This window comes from Tinamus guttatus, unplaced genomic scaffold, assembly GCF_059628265.1.
Source record: "Tinamus guttatus ecotype Peru unplaced genomic scaffold, ASM5962826v1 Tinamus_guttatus_pri_ptg000288l, whole genome shotgun sequence".
NCBI lineage: Eukaryota > Metazoa > Chordata > Aves > Tinamiformes > Tinamidae > Tinamus > Tinamus guttatus.
Window position 1 is genome coordinate 2,108,804 of NW_028288822.1, and position 22,260 is coordinate 2,131,063.

Sequence of the window (22,260 nt, forward strand, 5' to 3'; positions counted from 1 at the left end):
TCAGTTTAAAAAACAGATCAAACAAACAAAGAAAAACAACCCCACGATTTCTTTTGAAAGTAGTTTGTTCATCCCACAAGCTTTCCAGGTAGAATAATTTCCTCCTCAAACTGTTTAATATTGAAAGTGCTAATTTAAAGTAGGTCTTAAATAGGAGCTCAATTACGGGATTAAATTAGGTAAGAGAACAACACAAAAGCAGAGCGATACTGTAGGAGAAGAAACGTACTTGGTTCTGCAGCTGGACCACGGCAGTGTCTGTCGCGATAGCTGCCCCCACAGAAGGCGGCGCGTTGGCTTCTCAGGGCACTCGGTGTTTCATCCAGTGATCACGGCAACCAGGCCCTTCAGCTCCGTGTAGGAAACGTGTGTTTTTCACAACACAGAACGGCAACCGGTTCTTTGCTAAGCTTTGACAGCCTCGGCGGCTTCCAACCTTTGTTTCCCTGTGACTTACAGCACAGAAACAAACCATTACGTGCCCCGTGGTAAGCGTAGGCACAACACTGATCAACGGAAAATGATTTCCCTCTTTGTGGCTTCCGTCAGGCGCGATATGCAAAATGAAAGGGGGGAGACCGCTGCCTAGGAATAGCAGGGCAGTAAGCAAACACAGAAGAAAAGCAATGCTGAAGTGCTTTAAATAAAAATCTTTGGTTAATTACTTGTTTTAACAGTAGCCAAACACACACACAACATTGCTTTTTACTCTCCCCTATGCATCTGTACAGTTTTTTTTTTCTCTTCTTGTTACGCTAGCAGGACCATATACAGTTGCGACCTGCTTACTTCAGAACTTGAACAGAAAAGTTATGAATGTACCATATAATGGGATAACAGCTAATGCACATAATCCGCAAGCAGCAAAATAGGCAGAGTAAAGGAGATCTTTCTTGTTCTGCCTGTAAGAAACCACGGGGATGCACTGCACTGCTTGCTTACCAAAGAGATGCCAGCAAAGTCTTTCTTAGAAAAGGTCTTTGGTTCTTAAAAAATTGCACTACTTCAGCAGTAAACTCACAATGAAAAGAGAACACTAATTTGCATCAGCTTTAAACATCTGTGTTCTAGTGCTACAAAGCCCATGTCTGATAAAGTACTCTTTCTCCTTAGCCATAATGGTAATGAAAATGCAAAGATCTGGCAAGATATTTGTTTCTGAAATACTTCGCCATTACCATGGAGAATTTGGAATATCCACCACTGCACTGGAACAAAATGAAGATAAAGGAGCTTGAATGCTACTATTATCGTTAAGATTTCTTCTTTTTTTTTTTTGATGGATCCAAAAGGGGTAAGAATTAATCACAGAAATAAATCAAATACTGCTGCCCACAAAAGAGCAGGATGAAACATTAAATAAAAACTATAAAGACAAAAAACTACCTGCTAAAAACAGAGTCTACATGTGGAAATTAACACAGAAGTATAGTGTCCATGGGCATAGGCAATGATAGAGCGCAAGGGTAAAAGAAAAAAGCCTCACCTTTCCTTGGAAATGAAGGCTTAGCATTTACTGCTTGACTTGTTCTTTGAGTCAAACCCTGGATTCTTACACTAGGAATGATCTTAGAGTGAGTTCCTCTGAGCAGGTCATCTACTGAGGAATTCCTGAGCCCGGGAGAGTGATCCAGGCAAGGCTGGAAGGCCTGGGAAGCTCCCTCACCCTCCAGTGCCGTGGCACACGGATACAGCGAGTCCAACATTCGCGACTGGAGAAAAGACGGTAGCAGTGAAAAAAAATATCCATATATATTTATTTTTCAGTGGACACTCCCAGTACCCAGGAACCCCCTGCACCAGGGAAGATCGCTCTGCTCTTTTCTGGTTGTCCTCAAGGGAAGATGCTGCTTTGTGGGCGCCCTGGGCTCGGGTGCGTTGGCTCATTCCGGTCATTCCTGCAGGCCATTCCGCCCCACGGCCGCCAGCCACAGCTGAAGTTCGATGCGGCAGTTAAAAATCTGACTTTGGCAGCATTTTCAACTTCAAAATAATAAATTAAAAGTAGAAGATAACCATGTTGCATCTTGTTTTAAAACATTGACCTATTTGAAAAAGCTAGAATATAGCAAGCTTCCAAGAAGAAAAAAAAGAGTAAGGGCAGATAAGTTTCTCTAGAGGAGATACAAGAATTAAATGAAGGTGTAGAGAAAATTCTGCCAAAAATGGCATTGCTGAAGCTCCACTTTATAGTGGGCCTTTCTATTCAGAGCAAAGTAAGGCTTTACGGGGACTCCCCTTCCCCTCCAAAAGGGGCACACAAGAACAACGCCAAACCTTCAAACACACGCTGATGTTCCACCCCTATTACAGCTGAGAGACCAATGTCAAATTCTCAAAAGTGTACCAAGCGGGGAGTCTTTAGGTTGCTAAAACTCTCTGGAAATCGGGTTTCAGCCACGGCTGCTCCCTTCCCTCTTCAGCGGTCCTGGCCTTTCGTCCCGTCCCTCGCTGTCCCCTGCCCTCAGCCCGCACAGACAGTTGCATGGCTGAGGAAAGCGGACCCAGCGGAAAATGTGTTGTTTTCCTGGCCTGTTTTACAGCTGGATCAGATGTCCAAGTTACTTTACAGTTGCTGATACAACTGCTTATGCCAATGCTTAAATGAGCATCTCAAGGGCAGAAAGCAGCAGCTGGAGGGCAGAGGGGCAGTAACCAGGCAGACCGTTCCCAAATAAGTAACTGCAGTCTATGTCCTAAATATTTGCTTCCAAAAATGCTATGTAAGTTCTTCTGGAAAACAACTAAAAATGCAGGGAGGGCCACTTTCAGAAAATAAAACCATTATTGTGATTAAAGAAAATAAGCAAAAAATAGCCTGGAGCAGAACTTACGTCCCTCAAGAGAAATTAAATCCTCAAAAAAAGAGGCAGTTTGATCATCACCCCACTGTACCAACATCCCACTGATTTTTTAGAAGCCTATCAAAGCCAGAAAAACTTACAGCCTCTAGCAGAAACACTGCTGCCCCCACAAAAGTGTATGTTAGGCTGGGGCTTGAAGTTGTACATTTCTCTAACACTGTTCACATGCTATAGCAGAAATAATTTCAGCACCCACAAAGATAAAACTGAATTTCAAATGTTAAGACATGTAACTTAGACATCTGCACACAAATGAACTACCCTTAATTGAGTATAATAATTTAGAGGAAAAACTGATTTTAGAGGATTTAAAAAATTAGCACATTGTTATGGAAGCCACTAACAATATACTAACATGTAATCCCACAAACCCATATTTATAAAACAGTTTCACAAAGTGTATAACTTAAAAATACATAAATTAAAGTTAAATGACCACACTGACACTAGTCCACTGTAATTTTGACGCCAATGTCTAAATAACATCTGCTAAAGGGATTCAAGACTACCACATCATTGCATAAATTGTTGTATTTTAAAGGCTGTGGTGAATTATATAGCTGCACCCAATGTTATCCTTCACATGGCTAGGATAAAACACAGCAATTTACAAAGTGCTATCAGCTCATACAAGGAAAATTTTTCCCCAGAAGAGCAGATTAAATGTCTAGACTATAAACCAGCAGTGTTGACAGAATTTAAGTCTAGAGAGAGACAACTGATTTCACCGAATAAGAGCAAAACCAACTACAGTGCCCTACATACTCTAATATCCCTTAAAATTTTGTATCCGTTATGCACCTTGGGCTGTTTGCATGAAATCCCATTCGACCTATGCACTCTCTCTACACAAATCTGACTTTAACTTTCCCCCCTGAGCACACCTCTACTCTGCTCGTTCAGGTACACACAGGACACATGCCTGCATAATTTGGAATACGGTTTGCACAACGTAAATTACTTCCAAAAACACAACAGGCAAGCTGCCTTCCACCCATCCTTTTAGGTAATGCTAAAAATCCCAATTTACTGAGATAGATGAGAGAAATATTTTGATACAATATCAAGAATCTTTTGCAGAGGCGTATGCACAAATTGTATGCATCATTCTATTTTGAAAATGTAATTCCAACCAAGTTAAACTCTGATCCAGGTAAATAAATGAGTATTAGAGAATGAATTAGTAATTTGTAGACATCACTTAAGAGATTTTTAATCGGATGCTGCTGCATGCAAAAATGCTTTCCAGCGATCCCGAACAACACAGGGACTTCGAGTTGGACATGGCAGTCATTGCCAACTGAGTTAGATGGGAGAATGACAGCTTTTCTTCTCTCCAAAACCACCAAATGACTTGGAGCATACATTATTATATTCAGATCTTGACAGCTATCACATGGAAATTAATGTTTCTGGTTATATACAGTATATTGTGAAATATTCAGCTGTGTTTCTATTGTGCACAAAAACAACTCCCAAGTTCCTCATTTCTACATTCTTTTATAAGCATTTTATATGCCCAGTGGGAGGCACAGAAAAGACTTGGTTAATCATTAAGCTTTTTCTTTTTAGAAGGAAGCCATGCTGACTGTCCCAATTAATCCATGTAGGTGGGAGTCACAAAGGAAATGTAATGCAACGTTTCCCTGCTTCAGAATCCTCTGCTCTGGACACCAGACCTCTGGTTTCTAATGAAGAGAGAAAAATGGCTAGCTATTTGTTGTACGCATGTTTAAATGTCTTTTGAAAGGCTAGAAAACAGTATTTTTCAGTCTGTTGTGTCAGATGGGTGTCTTTCCCTACCTGTTTCCCTCCGAAGTCTCTGTGGAATCCACCATCCTTTCAAAGAGATGCCAGCAGCCGGGAAAGCTGGCCTAGAGCAAAGCCAACGTGGCAAGCTTTCAATCCAGCCCTAAGTGGAGAGGCACACATCTGGAGTGGCAAACAACAGAGAACGCCCGAGCACGATGCAGCGCTTCCCACACGAAGCAAACACAAAACTTGCTTAGGACAAGTCTGCCAACAGCTCCAAAGCTCATCTCAAACAAAAAGGCCAAGGTTCATGATACCAGGACAAAAGAGAAAAATAACCTTCCAGATTTACCTCAGGGATATTTTCCCCACCCTCACTGTGAACATACAGTTTTTTTTTTTTTCCTTCTTCTCTCCAGGAATTTCCCATTTTAGTAAGCAGTCCTTCTTATTTTACTTGGATAATCTTTTCCTTTCCTGTTAACTGAGATGTGGCCTACAAAGAGCCTCACATATTATCAAAAGGTCAAATCCTGTTTGCTTACATGAGTGGTCCTACTGGTCTTCAAGAACTAGCCAGAGGAGTTAAAGCAACAGGACTTTAAGTCCTTATGCATGTACACACGTAAGTTTCTCCAGGAATCTATTTTTAAGGCTTTCCCCATTAAGAAATTCATTCTATTTTTCCTGCAGATGGTTCCTAATGATTTTTTTGAGCATCATTGACTTCTTGACTGAGGTTTCTATAGAAATGCTCTCCATTGAGTTGTACTGTAGCCTCCTTGGTACTCTATTTTATCACTAGTTCTTTTCATGGGAGTACTGTGCCGATACCATTATCTTATTTTCCTTCTTACCGAGTCACATCCATGTAAAGTGCCTAATTACAGACTGCAGACACCTTTGTGATTTTAATTCCTTGACAAATAAAAGTTTTTTTCTTAAAGAATTGTTTTTCTTAAAGAACTGTATCACTTTCAATATAGATTTCAATTTGCGTAAGTAGAAGCTTCTTCTGATTTACTCTGCTTGGTTATACCAATGTAAATGCAGGGTAATTCTATTAAAGAGAATATAGTTCCAGCGATGGAACAATAATATGACTAGAAGAAATTCCAGTCCACTGTTTGTAACAGTTATTTATTTTTACAAATTCCAGATTCTTATGAATGTGAAACCCAGTTATTGTTTTGGGTTTGTTTGTTTGAATGAAAATGTATCCTTTCTTCCTCATACGACTCTTTTTTTTTGCAGAGGGAACACAGCTGGATGGCATTTATTTTCCGATTTGTATAGTAGTAGCCACAATTAATAGTTATGTTAATGTGCTCTATTTACAGAATAGAATGCTTGCACACGTGAGACTTCAAGACATCAGAAAGTACATTCATTTGATAATCAAATCTTACAACAAAACATTGTCTCCTTCACTTCTGGGTGGCTCTGAATGACCAAAAGACTATTTGAATGTCTGTTTCAAAAACACACATGGGACCATCAAGAAAGGAAAAAAGAGCAATTGAAGATCATAGCCCAAAATAATACTGCTGTGGATAAAATATGGTCTAATTTACCATACACCGTTATTGGTATAGTTTTCCAATTGTATTTTCAATGTAATAATTTCTAGGAATAATAGCAACATCAACTTAATGCTTGCAAATTGAAGAACTTATTCAATATGAAATTAATTTGCCCTACCATGAAGTCCGAAGTACTATTTTTCTTCATTGTTCACAAGTAAGAGTATCCTGTAAATTTCCAGCTGTCATGAGCAGGAAAACTTTAGTGGCATCATTTACAAAACAAGACTCTTTCTTAATGCCTTTTAAATAAACTGTCTTTAATGGATAGAGAATAAAAGGTGTTTCTACTCCCTTCTCTTCTGGGTTGACGGATGGCATTATGGATACAACAGATCCAACATATCTGGACAACCCCTTCTTCTGGCAAAAACGACTTACTGCTGCAAGCAACTTCAAAGCTCAGACACGGCATCCTTAGAGGTAGTGCCTGGTTGCTTTCTACAAGAATAAAGCTAACAGAAGTGCTGTGAAGAACCAAACTTCGAGCAGGCAGCCGCTGCAGCAAGCAGTGAGGGTAAGGAGAAGCCTGAGCGACAAGGAGACACACAGGGGCCAGGTCACAGGGAGCTGGCGCTCAGGTTGGCCACAAGCCAGGTGGATGTGGTCACAGAGCCTGCACACTTTCAAACCTCCACAGTCAAATGCAATCTAATTTCTGCATTAGCAGCTAGAAACTAAAGGTCAGACAGCACAATTTGATGGAACTTCAAAAATAAGTTCCTAAGGACATATCATTTTGATATATAAACCCAAAAGGAGGGCTCTCCTCCACAATGAAGGCCTCCCTACTGAGCACAGACACACGGTACTACAGAATACAACTTTTCTTAAACTTTAAAATGTATTAAAATAAACATATTCGTATAGACTTCTTCCTCCCCTCCCACCTCTCCCTTATATACAAACTCAAAACAGTACTGCAGGAAAAAAAAGGAAAAAAAAAAACTCAAACACAATAACAGACACCTTTATCAGCCTCCGCCATCTGTGTTCCTTTAGTTTGATCCAAGTATTTTGGCAGGCATGTGTGCAGTTTTCTCCTACCCAATATCATCCTGCCCTGTAAAGAAAATGTTCACTCCCACTTCCTTCTCTCTCCGTCAGTGCATGGGTCAAGTAGTGTGCTAAATCTGTCAGCTGCAGGACTTAAAATAATAAGGCATCTTTGCTTATGCTTAATTAATTATGATTTCAACATGATCACTTAACCTTATAGTGAGTAACTGCAACCCCACTTGATAACACTGCCCAGAGAAATAAACAGATGATAAAAAATGCAACTTTTAGTGCTCATCATATGAATCTCTTCGTATAAGAATTTTATACTCAAACAAACTGCGGCTCTCCGAAAGTTAGAAACTCATGAGTTAGTTTGAGACAAACACAGTGGAAGAAAAATCTCTATTTCACATAAGATCATCAAAACCACAGACTAATTTTCAGGTGATCTGACATAACCCTATGAGGGTCAAAAAAATCTAGGTTTTCCTTTGTTTGTTCACTAAAATTAGAAAGGCATGAATTATTTTCCCTGAGGTGACAAGGATAAAGACTCCTTGAGTTAAGAGGAATAGAATGGAGCTAAACAAAACACCCCAAAACATGAGGGGAAAAACAAACAAAGAAAAAAAAAACACAGAAAAGTGATTTAAGTAAATATACATAAACATAAATAATAATATACATAAATAATATACATAAGTGAACATAAAGAAACATGCAGGTCTCTAAAGAGTAAGTGTAACATACTACAGTTTGCCTTCTGCTCCCAGCCTTGTAATTGCAACGTCTTCATACTTCAGACAGCATGACATTTTGATGGATTAAAAAGATTGTATTTAAAAGAATAAATAATAGAGAAAGCACCAAGGAACCTACAAATGTAATATGATACAAAAGAAGTCTGGAAAATACCAAGCTTTAAGTAGATACACTACAGACATACACCATAGCTCAGGCATCTTATTTATTCCTGTGAACTATTTCTGTAGAATTCTCTTAATTTATCAAAAAGATCCAAAAGGAGTTTATACAAGAAGTCCTCACTCCACAGTTTTCTCTCTGTCTCTCCAAGAAGCGATTCATCACCTGGTACAAGAGTAAACAAAATTACACATTTTCCCAAAGACAGTGCCTATGGCAAACCCACACCTTTAGCTTAATATTTTAAGAAGTATTTTTGTTCCTCTCTCTCCCTTTACATAAATATACATATGTATGTACCTTGTGATGTGAATTAGGTATTTTTGTCTCCAGCTGCTACACATCAAATCTTTGTTTTGATAGCCAGTTGTTATTGCTGAGTTCAACTTAGCATTATCTACTTTTGGATGCTATTTAAATTAATTCCACACAAGAAAAATATAAAGAGAAACCTACAAATCTGGGGAGGTGAAACACATACACATTCTTCAAATTAATAGCTTTCCTGTGGATTAGGCTTCAAGAAATGTTGCAGCTACCAAAATAAAGCTAGTACACTAAGTTAAAATTTTACCTATACATACTTCAATGTGGAAAAAAAAATCTTGAAAAGATTTCAAAAGCATTAAAATTGAATGAATAATTACTATGGTCTATGTTAATAAACCACCCCATTAAAAAAGAAACAGGCAGAAGTGTGTATTTTTAAGAATATATGCATATATAGATACATAAAATACTCCAGGTATGGGTGTGGAAATAAGTCAAACTTGTGAGATGCTCAAGTACTCCAGCCTATCAGTTCCATCAGACCGTTCGCACATACGTAAATCAGGAGCAAATTGCACCATTACACCTCAGAAGCTAAAATAACAGTTTTAGAACTACTTGAAGGTGCAATGCACCTTCATCAAGTACTTTACACCACAGGAATGAGGCAAGAAACAGTTGAGGCCTCCTTGGCTTTTAGGAGACCCTGAAGAGCAACGCCAAGAGGCAGAGCACACCACGAGGCAGAGCACACCATAACCTTGAGTCACAGTGCCCCTCTGGTCGCTACTTAATAAATAGATCTGCCCCTTTGCCTTGCCCTCATGCACGTCTGCTGGCAATGGCAACCTGGGGCTTGACTGCTGCTGAAGAACAGACAGGGACATGGGGATGATCCACAGGTGGGTGCTACAGGGAAAAAGAGTGTTTTTGACAGTTTGGTTGGGTTCTGAGCGTGTTCAGTCGACTGCCTGAGGACAGCATTATTTCAACAAGAGCCTGTACATGTGTATCTAGAAAACCAGAACTGCCGTTAGGTGAGGTTGAATAACGTCAGTATCGGAAAACAAACGCTACTTTCATGTTAATGCTGATAATACTTCACATATTCACCAGGCACCCAGCACATCTCAGAACTGCTCCTATTTGTTTCACTTAGCGCATTTGTGAGAGAAATCCTTTCTTCCTTTTCCAGACCTCTCAGGGGATGCTAACGGCACCATCCCCTGGGAGAAATAAAATGAAACCGAAGACCCCACAGTGTCGAGCCCCTCTGCAGCAGCCTCACAGAGCAGCACGCAAACACCTCCCAGCAAGCGAGCAAGCCTTGGGGACAGCCAGCAGGTCTTGGCGATTAGCAAAAAGATAAGCTTTATACATACATTGCTCTGCTGGTGAGTTAGCCCCAAAACGTTCTTTGCCTTTCCATCCACACCACAACTTGGGTCTGCTATGATTTAGCTTCCCCTGCCCCCAGAAACCCTCCATGAGGGGATCCCACCTCAAGGTCATGGGGGAAGTTCATGTCCCTGCAGAAGATGCTCTTTCCAAACGCACCCTCACGGCTCCACCCATCCGTCTGACCCATGGGTTCTGCTCAGCAGTATTACCACATACATGGTTTTTACCAGGTAACATCAGAATGCCTGCCTGTCTGTATACCCACATGTCTGGGCGGCGGTGCTACATATAGTATGTAAACCCGTACACACTAATCCAAGAGGATTATGTCAATACGAGCAATAGCCCACTAACAGTGTGTGAAGACTGCAGAATATTAAATACTAAGTCAAACGCTCCCCCACATTATTTTTTGCATAGCTGTTGTCACATAAATTACCACTTCCATCAGACGTTCGCTTTGCATTAAATAATATTAATATATATATTTTTTACAGCATAATCATAGCTATCAGTTTCCATCTGTTCTACAACTCTTTTGGTATGTTATTTCTCCAAGGAAGTAAACAAAAATAGATCTCTACAAAAACAAACCTGGATGACAGTCTAGACTAAGGAGTCTAATTAAAAAATAAGATTTATTAGAATAGCGAGAAACATCTTGGTAAAACAAAGACACAGTTCCCCTAACATATCTGGTGTTATTTTTGGCAAAGTGAAATAGGGCTATAAATTTACTGAAGCAGGTCATATGATGTACCATACTGATCTGGCATCACATTTCTTTACTCTAAGTATGTTAGGAAAACTCTTTGTTTTACTTCAATTTTGTTTGCAATAAATTTCATTTTTAATTAGAACCCTAGAGTATTAGAGCTTGTCTACACACAGGTTCTGCACAGACATAATTATACTGGTAACAAACCCAACTGAGTTAATAGTAATGCTACTCCCTAGTCTAGACATAGTTAAAACAACCTAGACTAGAACAACTGTCATGCCAGGAGGTTACTTTGATATAAACTAAACCAAGGCAACCACCCTTTGAGGGTGTTTGAACAACATTCAACCTCTTAAAGAGACCATGAAAGTGTCTGGAGCATCTTTCCATCAGTCAAAAGGGTATGAACATTCTGTAAGAGGCTGCAGGACTTGCTGCCTGGATGGTTAAGCAATGCTCAGGAAACAGCCAAAGACCAAAAAAAAAAAAAAAAAGATTTAAGGAGCCAGCAACAACAGAGTTTTATCACAGAAAAGCTAATGATGGTACCTACAGATAGCAAGACCATAGGAACTCTGCTGACCAAGTTTGAAGTTCTTCTCATTAATAAACACAGCCATCAGTTGCTTCATTTAAGACTAAAACATAAAAAGAAACCCATACTTAAATAAATTGGGGGATATCATTTGACCTGGAAAGCTTGTTAACATCAATAGAACCTAAGAATCATTTAGAGATTTTTATGATGAACTTAACACCTGACAAAATTAAACACATGAAAATTTTGCAGTGATTTTTAGACTTTATTCCCAATGCTTGCCTTAGAGCAAATGAAAGGTACTGTTTTCCAAAATGAAGAATTTTTGTTGAGTCACTGGAATTTTGAACACAACTGTGCATTTTTTGCATGTAAGGTCACTTTACATGACTTCAAATATAAAGAAATGAAAAATTCTAAATATTAAGAGAATTTAGCAAGACAGCCATTAAAGAAGTGAAAGATGATGAAAGTAGGGACAACCTTGAACTATCTGAAGAGTACAAATTCGTTTGGAACAGTTTTTGACGCAGGTCACATTCATCTCCCCCTTGTATTCAAGGAAAGCTCACAGGTTCTTTTTCAGGCCAGAGCAAGTGACAGCAACAAGTTAAATAATTACACATTTTGCAGAATCAACAATACCAGAACTAAGGCAAAAAAATAAAAATAAATAAAAAGGCTTTGGAACTCTGACAAGGAGGCAGATTTTCATTGTTTACTCAAATGTTTCATAAGTAATTTCCTTTGTCAAGCTACAATTAATGTGCCATGTATCGCTAAAGAATAAAATGATTCATAAGTAGCTCGAACACAGCGAGGGCTCCGTTGTTCCTGCTTGTCCTGGTAAATACGAGACATGCCACACAACACTCACCAAAAGCATTTCGAGGTCTCTTACTAAATGTAAAGCTCTGTGTTGCTCAAAGCTGGTAGGGCAAAGCCTTTAGGGCATTATTTTTTTAAGCAATTCACATCTTCCCATTTGTCACACCAAGTGACGTTAGGCCTAGGCCATACGTTGCCAGGCTTTGCCACACGTAGTCCCTGTGTTACCCCGCACACACAGCATGAGGGACCCACAGCACTTCTATGGGAACCATACACATTCTGGTATTGCTAGTAGGTATCATCCTAGTAGATATTTTCCCTTTCCTACTCTGCGTTTTGGGGGCTCTGCACTGCTCACATGCAGTGCAGGGAGTTTTTTTGCAATACCTCCATATCATTCTTAGGATCACTAGACACCCATGTGGTGCAGGACTTCAGACATCCAAAACAAGATGAGTCGAAGGAATTAGGCTGGACTGAGTTGTGAAACTACAAAATGGGATAAGGAGAGGAAAATGCACAAACCCAGCAGAATGGGCACTGGACGGAGAGTAGAGGCTGAGCGCTGGAGCCAAGGAAGGACCGTGTGAAGGAAGAAAAGGCAGCGTGGGTGAGCAGGCAGCCTCGTCTCTAGAGCTCGGCCCAGAGGAGCTGGCTGCAGCGGAAAACGTCAAACTGGAAGGACAAAGGAGAGGCACTGGCCAAGGCAGACAAGGCGTGCGAGATGCACGTTTGATTAGCATAAATCAATTTTATTTTAAAAGCAGACATATCCAGTCCCTTACCACCTTCCATTTACCCCCTTAGCAATCCCGAGGAGGCAAGGAATCCTTGTGCACAGATCTGCTCCTGGCAGGCATCTAATACCACTGTGTACGATATTTGATTTAAAATTTGTATTACTGTCTTCCTTCCGTGGAAGCAGTCCAAGTCCAAGCTTCCTTGGACTACTTACTTCAAATATTTGGAAGACATTTAACTGAAAACCTCCCAAATGGTGATCCTCTCCTTTCCCCTACATTATATACATGCTGGCACCATTGTTTCCCAGTAAACGCACTGCTCCTTTGAAGGAAGGTATCCACTTAAGGGTTAAGCATGCAACCTAGAGGTTCTGTCTAATTCTTTTTAATCTCTAGTAGATTAAAGATGACTGGGTATTGTCCTCCTGTTCCTATTCCCAGAAACAGGGGATGACCACAGTGTCCCAAAGCATACCATCTTCTGAACTATCATACAACATCCACTTTTTTTCTGTTTTAGAAACCCCGAATGAATAGAAATATGTAGTTTTAGTGTGATCCCAATATCCATGAAGCCTTTCTACATTAAACAGAATCATCATGGTAAAGTCCTCGAGCACCTGCTGGAAGGGGTTAAAAGAGAACTTATGCTAGAGAGCCAAGAGAAAGGAGCTAAGCTGGTTTCTTTTTCAGCAGAAACACGAACAAAGACATACACAGCAGTAAACAGCACAGACGGGCTCCCATTTGGATGCTTGTATTATTTTTACCACAGAAGAACAATGCAATACTTAATGACTAATAAAAAGTGTGTGTGTGTGTGCGCTGGGGAAGGGGAGGGTGAGGGAGAGCGGAAAATAACCTGGGTTTAGTCAGCATAGATCATGGAAAGGAGTAGACTACAAGATCCAAAACCAAAACAAACAAAACCAAAACACTCACACCTTTCAAAGTCTGCAGCACACCTACCAAAAAGTACACTATCTGGCTGCAAAATACAACGGAATGAGCCATTCTATTTTCATTACAAGTCTCAAACTATTTAGTACTTTGAGCACAAAATTTAACTCATGTTTTAAAAAAGAAAAAAATAATAAACTTAGAAAAAGTGACCATACAACTCTGGTCACTACATAATAAATAAATTTGTAGTCAGATCCCATATGGCAAACCTCAGAGATGCACAATACTGGGAAGAGACTTCCTTTTTCAGCTGGAGCATTGGGTAAATGTGACAGAGCCTAGGAAAAGCTTCTAATCACACCAGTTCCCAAGGATAAAGACCCATGGACTAGATTTCTTATAGAGTGGTTTCACACAAGAAAGCTCTTTTTTTTATGTCTGCTGATCAAACAGTGCCTAGTAACTGTTTCCAAACCTGCAAATAGCCCTTTAACTCAAACCTATAGCCATTCCTAATGCTTAACTTAAAAAAAAAAAAAAAAAAAAACACCTTTCCTTGCTGCTGCTGCTCTGTCACTGATCTTGCCTGTCAAGTTTAGTAGTGAGTGGCTCCACGTACCCTCTCTTGTGCCAAAGCACAACTAAGGTGTTAGGGCAGAAAGTAAAGCAAGCCAGAAGGAAGAAAGGAGACATTAAATATAGCTTATCAACATTCTCCCCCTGCCCCCCTTAACCAATCTAAACCCCAAATCCAGCATATTCTTCATAAGAGAGAGAAGGAAAAAAATACAAGAGAGCTAATCGTTTTCTCATTAATAAAACTCATGACCGCACAGTTCATTTGCTCAGAAAAGAGTGACAGCTTCAACCGCAGTGATACCTGACATACTAGCTTGTGTCTCAACAAAGCTGAAGACATTCTGTACAAAAGTATAATTCATTTTTGTGACCTTATATATTCCAGAGGCTCATGGGCATTCATTATTCCCAATCAGGGTTCTAGCTGTTCCACCATTTTTGTCACCACCTTGCAAATTAAAACTGAAGGAAAATTGCCAAATTACAGTATTGGTGCTCACTTTAGCATGAGTGCTCTTTAGGAGGGGGTTTTTAAGGGCAAAGACCTGTTCTACATAGAGCAGTTCTTCAAAAGCAGGATAGCAAAAGCCATTGGGGGAAGCTGTTGAGAAAGACTACATGTGATTATGAGCTTTTTTTTTTTTTTCAAAAAAAAAAAAAAAGCTGGCTATCATTCACAATATAGTTCTATAGAAGCACAGTAATCTTAAGTTTGATTGGGGGAAAATGTGTTTCAGAAGCTATAAAGATGCAACCAATAGTTGCATCTTTAGTAATAGTAATTCAAAATCCTAACTCCTGCTTATGGCTTTCAATAGTCTTTACAGAATAAAACATTTGGTTTTCATTTGAGGAGCAGTTTGTGTTCAACAATGTAAAATTGGTTTAAAATTTCAATGGTTGTTTTCTTCATTGTTCAAATATTCTTCCTAAATAGATTTACAATATGTGAAGCTATGCCAACCATCCAAGTCCCCTATCAGCCCTTCAGTCAAGCAGCTCTTTACTTACGTGGGCAGACTAAAGGTTGTGGATCATCATCCCAGTATCCACTGAGAAATGCTTACACCTCAAAACAACTGTTCATCTGGACAAAATATCACCTAGAAGTTATTCAACTTTTGCCAATTTTTGCTTTTATCTTTTGCATGTTATTAACAAGGGTGCAAAGACTTATACAACATGAACCTTCAATCATGAAAGCAATATGCATTGCATAAACTAACATCACTTATTGTTCAAATATATTACAGGTCTTCCTCACATGATAAACAGAAAGCATTACAGTATGTACATCATTAAAATGAACTTCATCATTCACATTGAGAAACCCTGAGTTCAAGCACTGCTCAAATTCCAAACTTAAACAATCGTTTTGCAGAGTGCCAAGTACTGCCAGCATAAGAAAGTGAGGCTTCATGCCTTTACAAATGATACTTAAAAACACAGGAAAAGAAAACACCATAGATGTGAAGACTTAAAAATACCACATTCAACGGAGACAAAACAAAAACACCCCAAGCGACCAGAGTATCATCAGTGGCTCCAAATTGAAAGACCTAACTCTGAAGTGGAAATATAAACAGGAGCTAAGGTCCAGGACGTGAAAGGCTATGCAATGTAGATGCAAGGTAATGCACTTTGCTGGTCAGGGAAAGGGTTGGACCACGGCACTCTTCCGGCATTCCCTGTTGTTGGCTTACTCAACAGTGCTGGCTCCAGACTGCCAGGGAGTGAAAGTTAGGTGACTAATAGCAACACATGGAAGGCAGCTCCAGACACGGTGCAACTTAAACCAAGCAAGATTCCCTTTCACAACAGTTTTTTCCAATCTTCACCTAGAAGGCAATATGAATGGCATATGCTTTTAGCTCTGTGGCTCAATTAACATAGACTGAAAAGGGGCAATTACAGTATTTGCACCTCACAGCTGAGGTTCTGTTTGCTACCCTTTGTTGCTCAAGCTAATTGCAAAGAGAGCACTTAAAGACCCTTCAGTCAACTGCAAAGCAAAAGGTAATTGGAAGAGGAAAGTTTCCTGCTGAAGTCAGGCACATCTGAACAGAAACGAGGCCATTTCATGCTCATCTGTGAACATAAAGAAAGGAGTAATAGGGGATCTGCAAAATACAAGGAGATCCACTTGAGGAACTTAACCAGGAACACCACAAAGGAGGGGAAAATAAGAATGTTGAGACATGGGACACTAAACAAACTTCAGACAGCAATTCCCTACTGGCCAATTGGCCAAACACATTGACATGACAGCTGTAATAAAAGAAGTCCAGTAATAGCCCACATAGGCATAGAAAGACTAAAACTAATTGATGATTCCTAAAATAAGAAGATATGTAAAACTCAGATACCTGTGGTTAAGTCTAAAGTATTTAGTACCTACTAGTGTCACGCCTGACAGCTTCAGCTGTGACAAGGCTTAAGGTACACCCAAACCTTTGCCAAACATCTCGAGAGGTAGCTTGGGGGAAAACAGTTGGAGGCACACTGACTGACAGATTATCTTGAATTAATGAACAGACTTAATTTTCGTCTCACTTCTGCTGTGCACTAATATCTATTAAAATGGTCGGTTAATACAACAAATAAATCAAATGGCTTCGTTAAGAAGGAAATCTGTAAATAATCATCACGTAAACACTTTACCTCTGCTCGCTGCGTGCGGGGCAAAGCAGACGACTTTTCAATGGCATAAACATCCACCAAGTAGAGACGCGCTCCTTGCTCCCTGTCCAGAATGGCAGCAGTCTGCATCACGCCGTTGTGGCGCCCGATGGTAAAGAGGCGTCCCAGACTTTTATCTTCACAGCGGACAGACACTATGTAATATTCCACCTGAGCCTCTGAACCCCGTGGGCTGGCTGCTTCTATAGATATGACGTTGGTCCCAATGGGCTCGCCTTCTTTTAAGATAGTTATGTATTTCGGCTGAGTGAAGATAGGCCCGTCAACCCCTTGCAAAATTATAGTCAACTCAGTGGTAGATTTTCTTCTTTCAGGGCCAAGATCCGTGGCAGAAACTATGAGGTTGTAGATGAGCTGAGAAGGCACCAAAGCTGATGCTACTCTTAGATCTCCACTGTAACGATCCACAATGAAGGTCTCTGTATCCCCATTGATTATTTCATATTCCACTTCCCCGTTGGCACCCTCGTCAGGATCTGCAGCAATAATTGTAGTTAGGATTGAACCAATCACAACTGAAGGGTCAGCAGCAAGGGCATTTTGCGATATGAACACAGGAACGTTGTCATTTTGATCCGTCACCAAAACGGTCACATTCTTCAGAGCAAAACGCCTGGATTCCACAGGAACGGCCTGATCAGTGGCTTTGACTGTTAATTCAAAGAGATTAGCAAACTCGCGATCTATTTCAGCATTGGTAAATATTGTCCCTCTGACTTCATCTATACGGAAATGGTTACCTCTTGGCATCTGTTGAATGATCGCATACGTCAACTGCCCATTAATATCTGCATCTGGATCATGAGCAGTTACAGAAATGACAGAACTACCAACAGGAACGTTCTCAACAATAGATTTAAAAATGTCCCCTGGAGGAAAATTAGGAGGATTGTCGTTAAAATCTCTAACGTGTATTACTATTGACATTGTAGATGACCGTGGCGGCCTTCCTTGGTCTTTTGCAGTTATATTTAGCTTATATAAAGACTGTGTCTCAAAGTCCAATTTTTTTGCAAGAAAAATACTACCGGTGTTGGGACTGATGCTAAAGGTCCCATGATTGTTTGTCCCTGTAATACTATAATGGAGGTCAGCATTGTCACCCGAATCGGAATCAGTGGCAGTCACAGAGGACACAAGTTCACCAACTCTCATATTTTCCAAGACATCCACTAACAAAGTTGATTTAGGGAAGGAAGGACTGTTGTCATTTTCATCTAAAACATCAATGCTCAGGGTGCAAGTTGAGCTTAGGGGAACTATTCCAGAGTCTACCGCTTGGATGACAAGCGAATAAGACGCAGTAGCTTCATGATCTAGTTTGCCTATTAATGTCACTTGGCCTGTGCTACTATCTATTGTGAACTGTTTTTCTTCATTTCCCTTGATTACATAATAGTGAATCAACCCATTATTCCCTTCATCGACATCTGAGGCAGAAACTCTCAGAACCTGTGTCAGATTTGCTGCCAATTCTGATATAGTAGCTTGGTAGAGATCTTTTAAAAATTTGGGGGCGTTATCATTGATATCTTTCATATATATCTGTACAGTTGCCTGATCCTTTAGAGGCTTTGGTAACCCTTGATCTGTTGCTATTACTGTAAGACTAAATACAGCAGCTCCCCGTTGTCTCATAAGAGCTTCCCTGTCAAATTGATGAGTGCTTGTTATTTCGCCAGTTATTGTGTTCAGCTCAAAATCCGGTTGCATATGCTCAAATGAATACCTGACTTCACCATTCTGCCCAAAGTCTTTATCTACAGCATTTATTTTACCTACATACGATCCACCCCTCTGCTCCTCTTCAAAATAAAATACATAGTTGGTGCTGTTAAACAGTGGCCTATTATCATTTACATCCTCCAGAATTACAGTAACATTCACAGTAGCATTGAGTGGTTCTACTGCTCTGTCAGAAGCAACCACCAGTAAAACGTATCTTTCTTGAAGCTCACGGTCCAGTTCACTCTTTATATACAGCTGGCCATCTGGGAAGATGCCAAAGGCATCCCCAGTATTTCCTTCAATTATACTGTACGCTATTTCCCCATTCACACCTGAATCTTTGTCAGAAGCCTGCACTTTAAAGAACCTGGAATTCACAGCCTCTGACTCCAAAATAGTCACTTCATAGGAAAGCTGGTCAAACACAGGTGGATTATCATTTACATCATGAACAGAGACAGTCAAGATGAAGTTGGAGGACAACTGCGGAACCCCCATATCAGAGGCCAGAATCTCTACCTGGTAAGACCCAGCATTTATGTCAAGTGGTCCCGTTAAGCTTATGGCACCTGTTTTTTCGTTGACTGAGAACAAGCCCTTTGGGTTTTGCTTAAGGTTGTAAAGGACCACTCCATTAACGCCTTCATCAGGATCAAGAGCTTTGGCCTGGAAAATGGTGTGCCCAGCTTTCCAGTTTTCAACCACGTTTACACTCTCCACTGAATGAACAAAGTGGGGGGAGTTGTCATTTAAGTCTTTGACAGTTATATTGACCACAGTATCTCCAGTTATTGCCCCGCCACTAGCCACCACTTTCAGCTGGTAAAATGCTTGCTCTTCCCTATCAAGGATACTGGCAGTGGTGATCTGGCCTGTCGCTCTGTTGATGGCAAACATGCCCCTTTGGTCACCTCTTGTGATAAGGTAACTGATGTTGGTGTTGAGGTCCATAGTAGAAGCAAAAACAGTACCTACGTGATAACCTATGGCAACATTTTCAAAGACAACAAAACTGTACATGCCCTGGCTGAAAACAGGCGGGTTGTCTTGCGTGTCCAGGACAGTAATGGTGACAATGGCTTGGTTCTGTGACTGGAGATGACCACCATCAGTGGCCACTATCTGCAACTGGTAAGCAGTTTTCTCCTCTCTGTCAAGGGCAATTTTTGTTGTGATAACCCCTGTCTGGCCATGGACCTGAAACCTGGAGGTGTCTCCAGCCGAGATGCTGTACTTGACTGTCCCGTTGGGTCCCAAGTCAGGGTCAGTGGCAGACACCGTGGTCACATAGGTTCCAGCTGGCTCATTCTCCTGGATGTGGGCAAAATACTGAACTGGGTAAAACACAGGGCTATTGTCATTCACATCCAGCAGAGTCACATTAACGCGAGCTATTGAAGAAAGAGGAGGAGAACCTAGATCAGTGGCCAGGACGTGCAGAGAGAAATGAGCCTGCTCCTCCCTGTCCAGCTGCGAGACAGTGCTGAGCTTGCCCGTCACAGGATCCAAGCGAAAGACGCGCCGAGGGGCCATTGCAGAAGAGCCACTCACTGCCACCACTGGTTCAGCTTCCTGCAGGGAGAAGCGAACAGTCCCATTGTCCCCCAGATCCCCATCAGTAGCACTCAGGATGAGCAATTCTGTTCCCAAAGGGGAGTTTTCAGCCAGAGATACGTGGTAGCCATCAGGTTGGCTAAAGCAAGGTTTGTTATCATTGACGTCCAGGATGGTGACCACCAGCTGAGCATAGGAGACCTTGGGCTGCACTCCCTGGTCACGGGCGCTGATGTTGAGCACCACCTCGGAGGCCGTCTCTCGGTCCAGCCCACGGGCGGGGGACGCGGCCCCAGCAGGTGCAGCGGCGCCGCCGTCGGGGCCGGCTGTCGTGACCAGCCCGCTGTGCTCGCTGATGCGGAACCAGCCCAGCTCGTTGCCCGAAACGATGCTGTATTTCAGGTTGGCGTTGAGGCCAGAGTCACGGTCCGTGGCACTCAGGCCCCGCACGTAGCTGCCCAGGGGCACCTCCTCGCTGATATTCACCCTGTACACAGACTGCCCGAAGACCGGTGGGTGGTCATTAATGTCATTCACAAAGATCACCAGGCTGGCCACCGACGAGCGGCTCACAGGAGCTGCCACTGCCCCCTCGGGGGCAAGGGAAGAAGTGGGGGAGTCAGGGGATGGCGGTGGGGCCCCGTAGTTATCGGCCACCGCCACGGTCAGGTTGTAGGCAGGGATGCGCTCCCGGTCCAACGCGGCCGCTACCTTTATGAGGCTGAGGTTGGGTACCTTACTGCTGTGCACCTCGAAGTGCCGCTGCTCGTTGCCCGCCAGGATGGACACAGAGATGTTGCCATTGGCCGCGGGGGAGTCAGCGTCACTCACCGTCAGCAAGGCCACCACGGTGCCAGGGGCCGCGTTCTCGTCCACAGATGCGAAGCGGGAGGTGGCAGGGAAGTAGCGGAATTTCACGCGGGGCTCATTGTCATTGACGTCGAGCAGACGGATGATGGCCTCGGCGCGTCCGCTCAGCGCCGGCACGCCGCGGTCCGTGGCCTGCACCGTGAGCGAATACTGCTGCCGCGTCTCATAGTCCAGGGGCTCCCGGATGCGGATCACGCCGCTCTCGGGGTCCACTTCAAACGGGAGGCTTGCAGCACCCTCCCCGCCGCCGCCGTTACCTCCCTCCAGGCGATAGCGGATGTCAGCGTTGGTGCCCTCGTCGGCATCCGCCGCTGCCACCTGGAGCACACTGGCGCCCACGGGGGCATCCTCAGGCACCCGCGCCTGGTAGAGCGTCTGGCTGAAGACGGGCGGGTTGTCGTTGATGTCCTGGACGGTGACGTTGACCTGCAGGTAGCCCCGCCGCCGCGGCTCTCCCTTGTCCTCCACCTGCACCAGGAGCTGGTAGGCGGCAGTGGCTTCGCGGTCCAGACCGCCACGGGACACCAGGTGCAGGAAGGCTCCTTCGCCGCTGGGGTTGAGCGTGATGTTGAGGCGGAAGCGGCCCTCCTCGTTGCCGGCCACGATGCGGTAGGAGCTGTGGTCCACGCCGTTGGTACCGCTGTCGGCGTCGGTGGCCGTGTCGAGGATGAGCTGGCGCCCGCTGCCCGTGTCCTCCTTGAAAGTGACCACGATGGAGGGGTCGGGGAAGACAGGCGCGTTGTCGTTGAGGTCGAGCACGAGCACGCGCACCTCGCTGGGGTACGTGGGCTTGCTGGAGAGCACGACGAGGTCCACGACGTCGCTGGCGAGGCTCTCGCGGTCGATGGCCGCGCGCGTGTGCAGCGCGCCCGTGGTGCCGTTGATGGTGAAGAGCGCGTGCCGCTCGCTCAGGCGGTAGGTGAAGCCGGCGCGCGTGGCGATGGTGCCCACCCAGGTGCCGGCCGGCTGCTCCTCGAGCACGCGGAACACCTGCCGCGGCTCCGCGCCGCCGCGCGCCGCCAGCAGCAGCACCAGCAGCGGCAGCACCGGCGGCCCCGGCGCGGGGCGGCCCATGGCGCCGCCGCCCTCCTCAGCGGCGCCCCCCGCGAGCCGCTCCGCTCCGCGCCGCGGCCGCCGCGCCTCGGGGGCTGCCGCGCCGCGGGGCCCCGCTCCGCATCGCCGCTCAGCGGCCGCCCCGCGCCCCGCGGCTCCCCGCGCCGCGCTGCCGCTGCTGCCGCTGCCCCGGCGCCCGCACCATGCCCCGGGACGGCGCTGCCGCTGCTGCCGCCTCCGCGGG

The 22,260-nt window shown here is 43.3% G+C and overlaps 1 protein-coding gene across 1 annotated transcript in view; it reads right to left on the reverse strand.

Annotated features, from left to right (window-relative positions):
• Positions 1-22,037, reverse strand: part of FAT4 (FAT atypical cadherin 4) — a 128,867-nt gene extending 106,830 nt beyond the window's left edge. Inside the window, exon 1 of the mRNA XM_088527695.1 lies at positions 16,773-22,037. Within this exon, the coding sequence (XP_088383821.1) occupies positions 16,773-22,037 (5,265 nt within the window). The remainder of the gene's footprint in view (positions 1-16,772) is intronic.
• Positions 22,038-22,260: the final 223 nt, after the last annotated feature.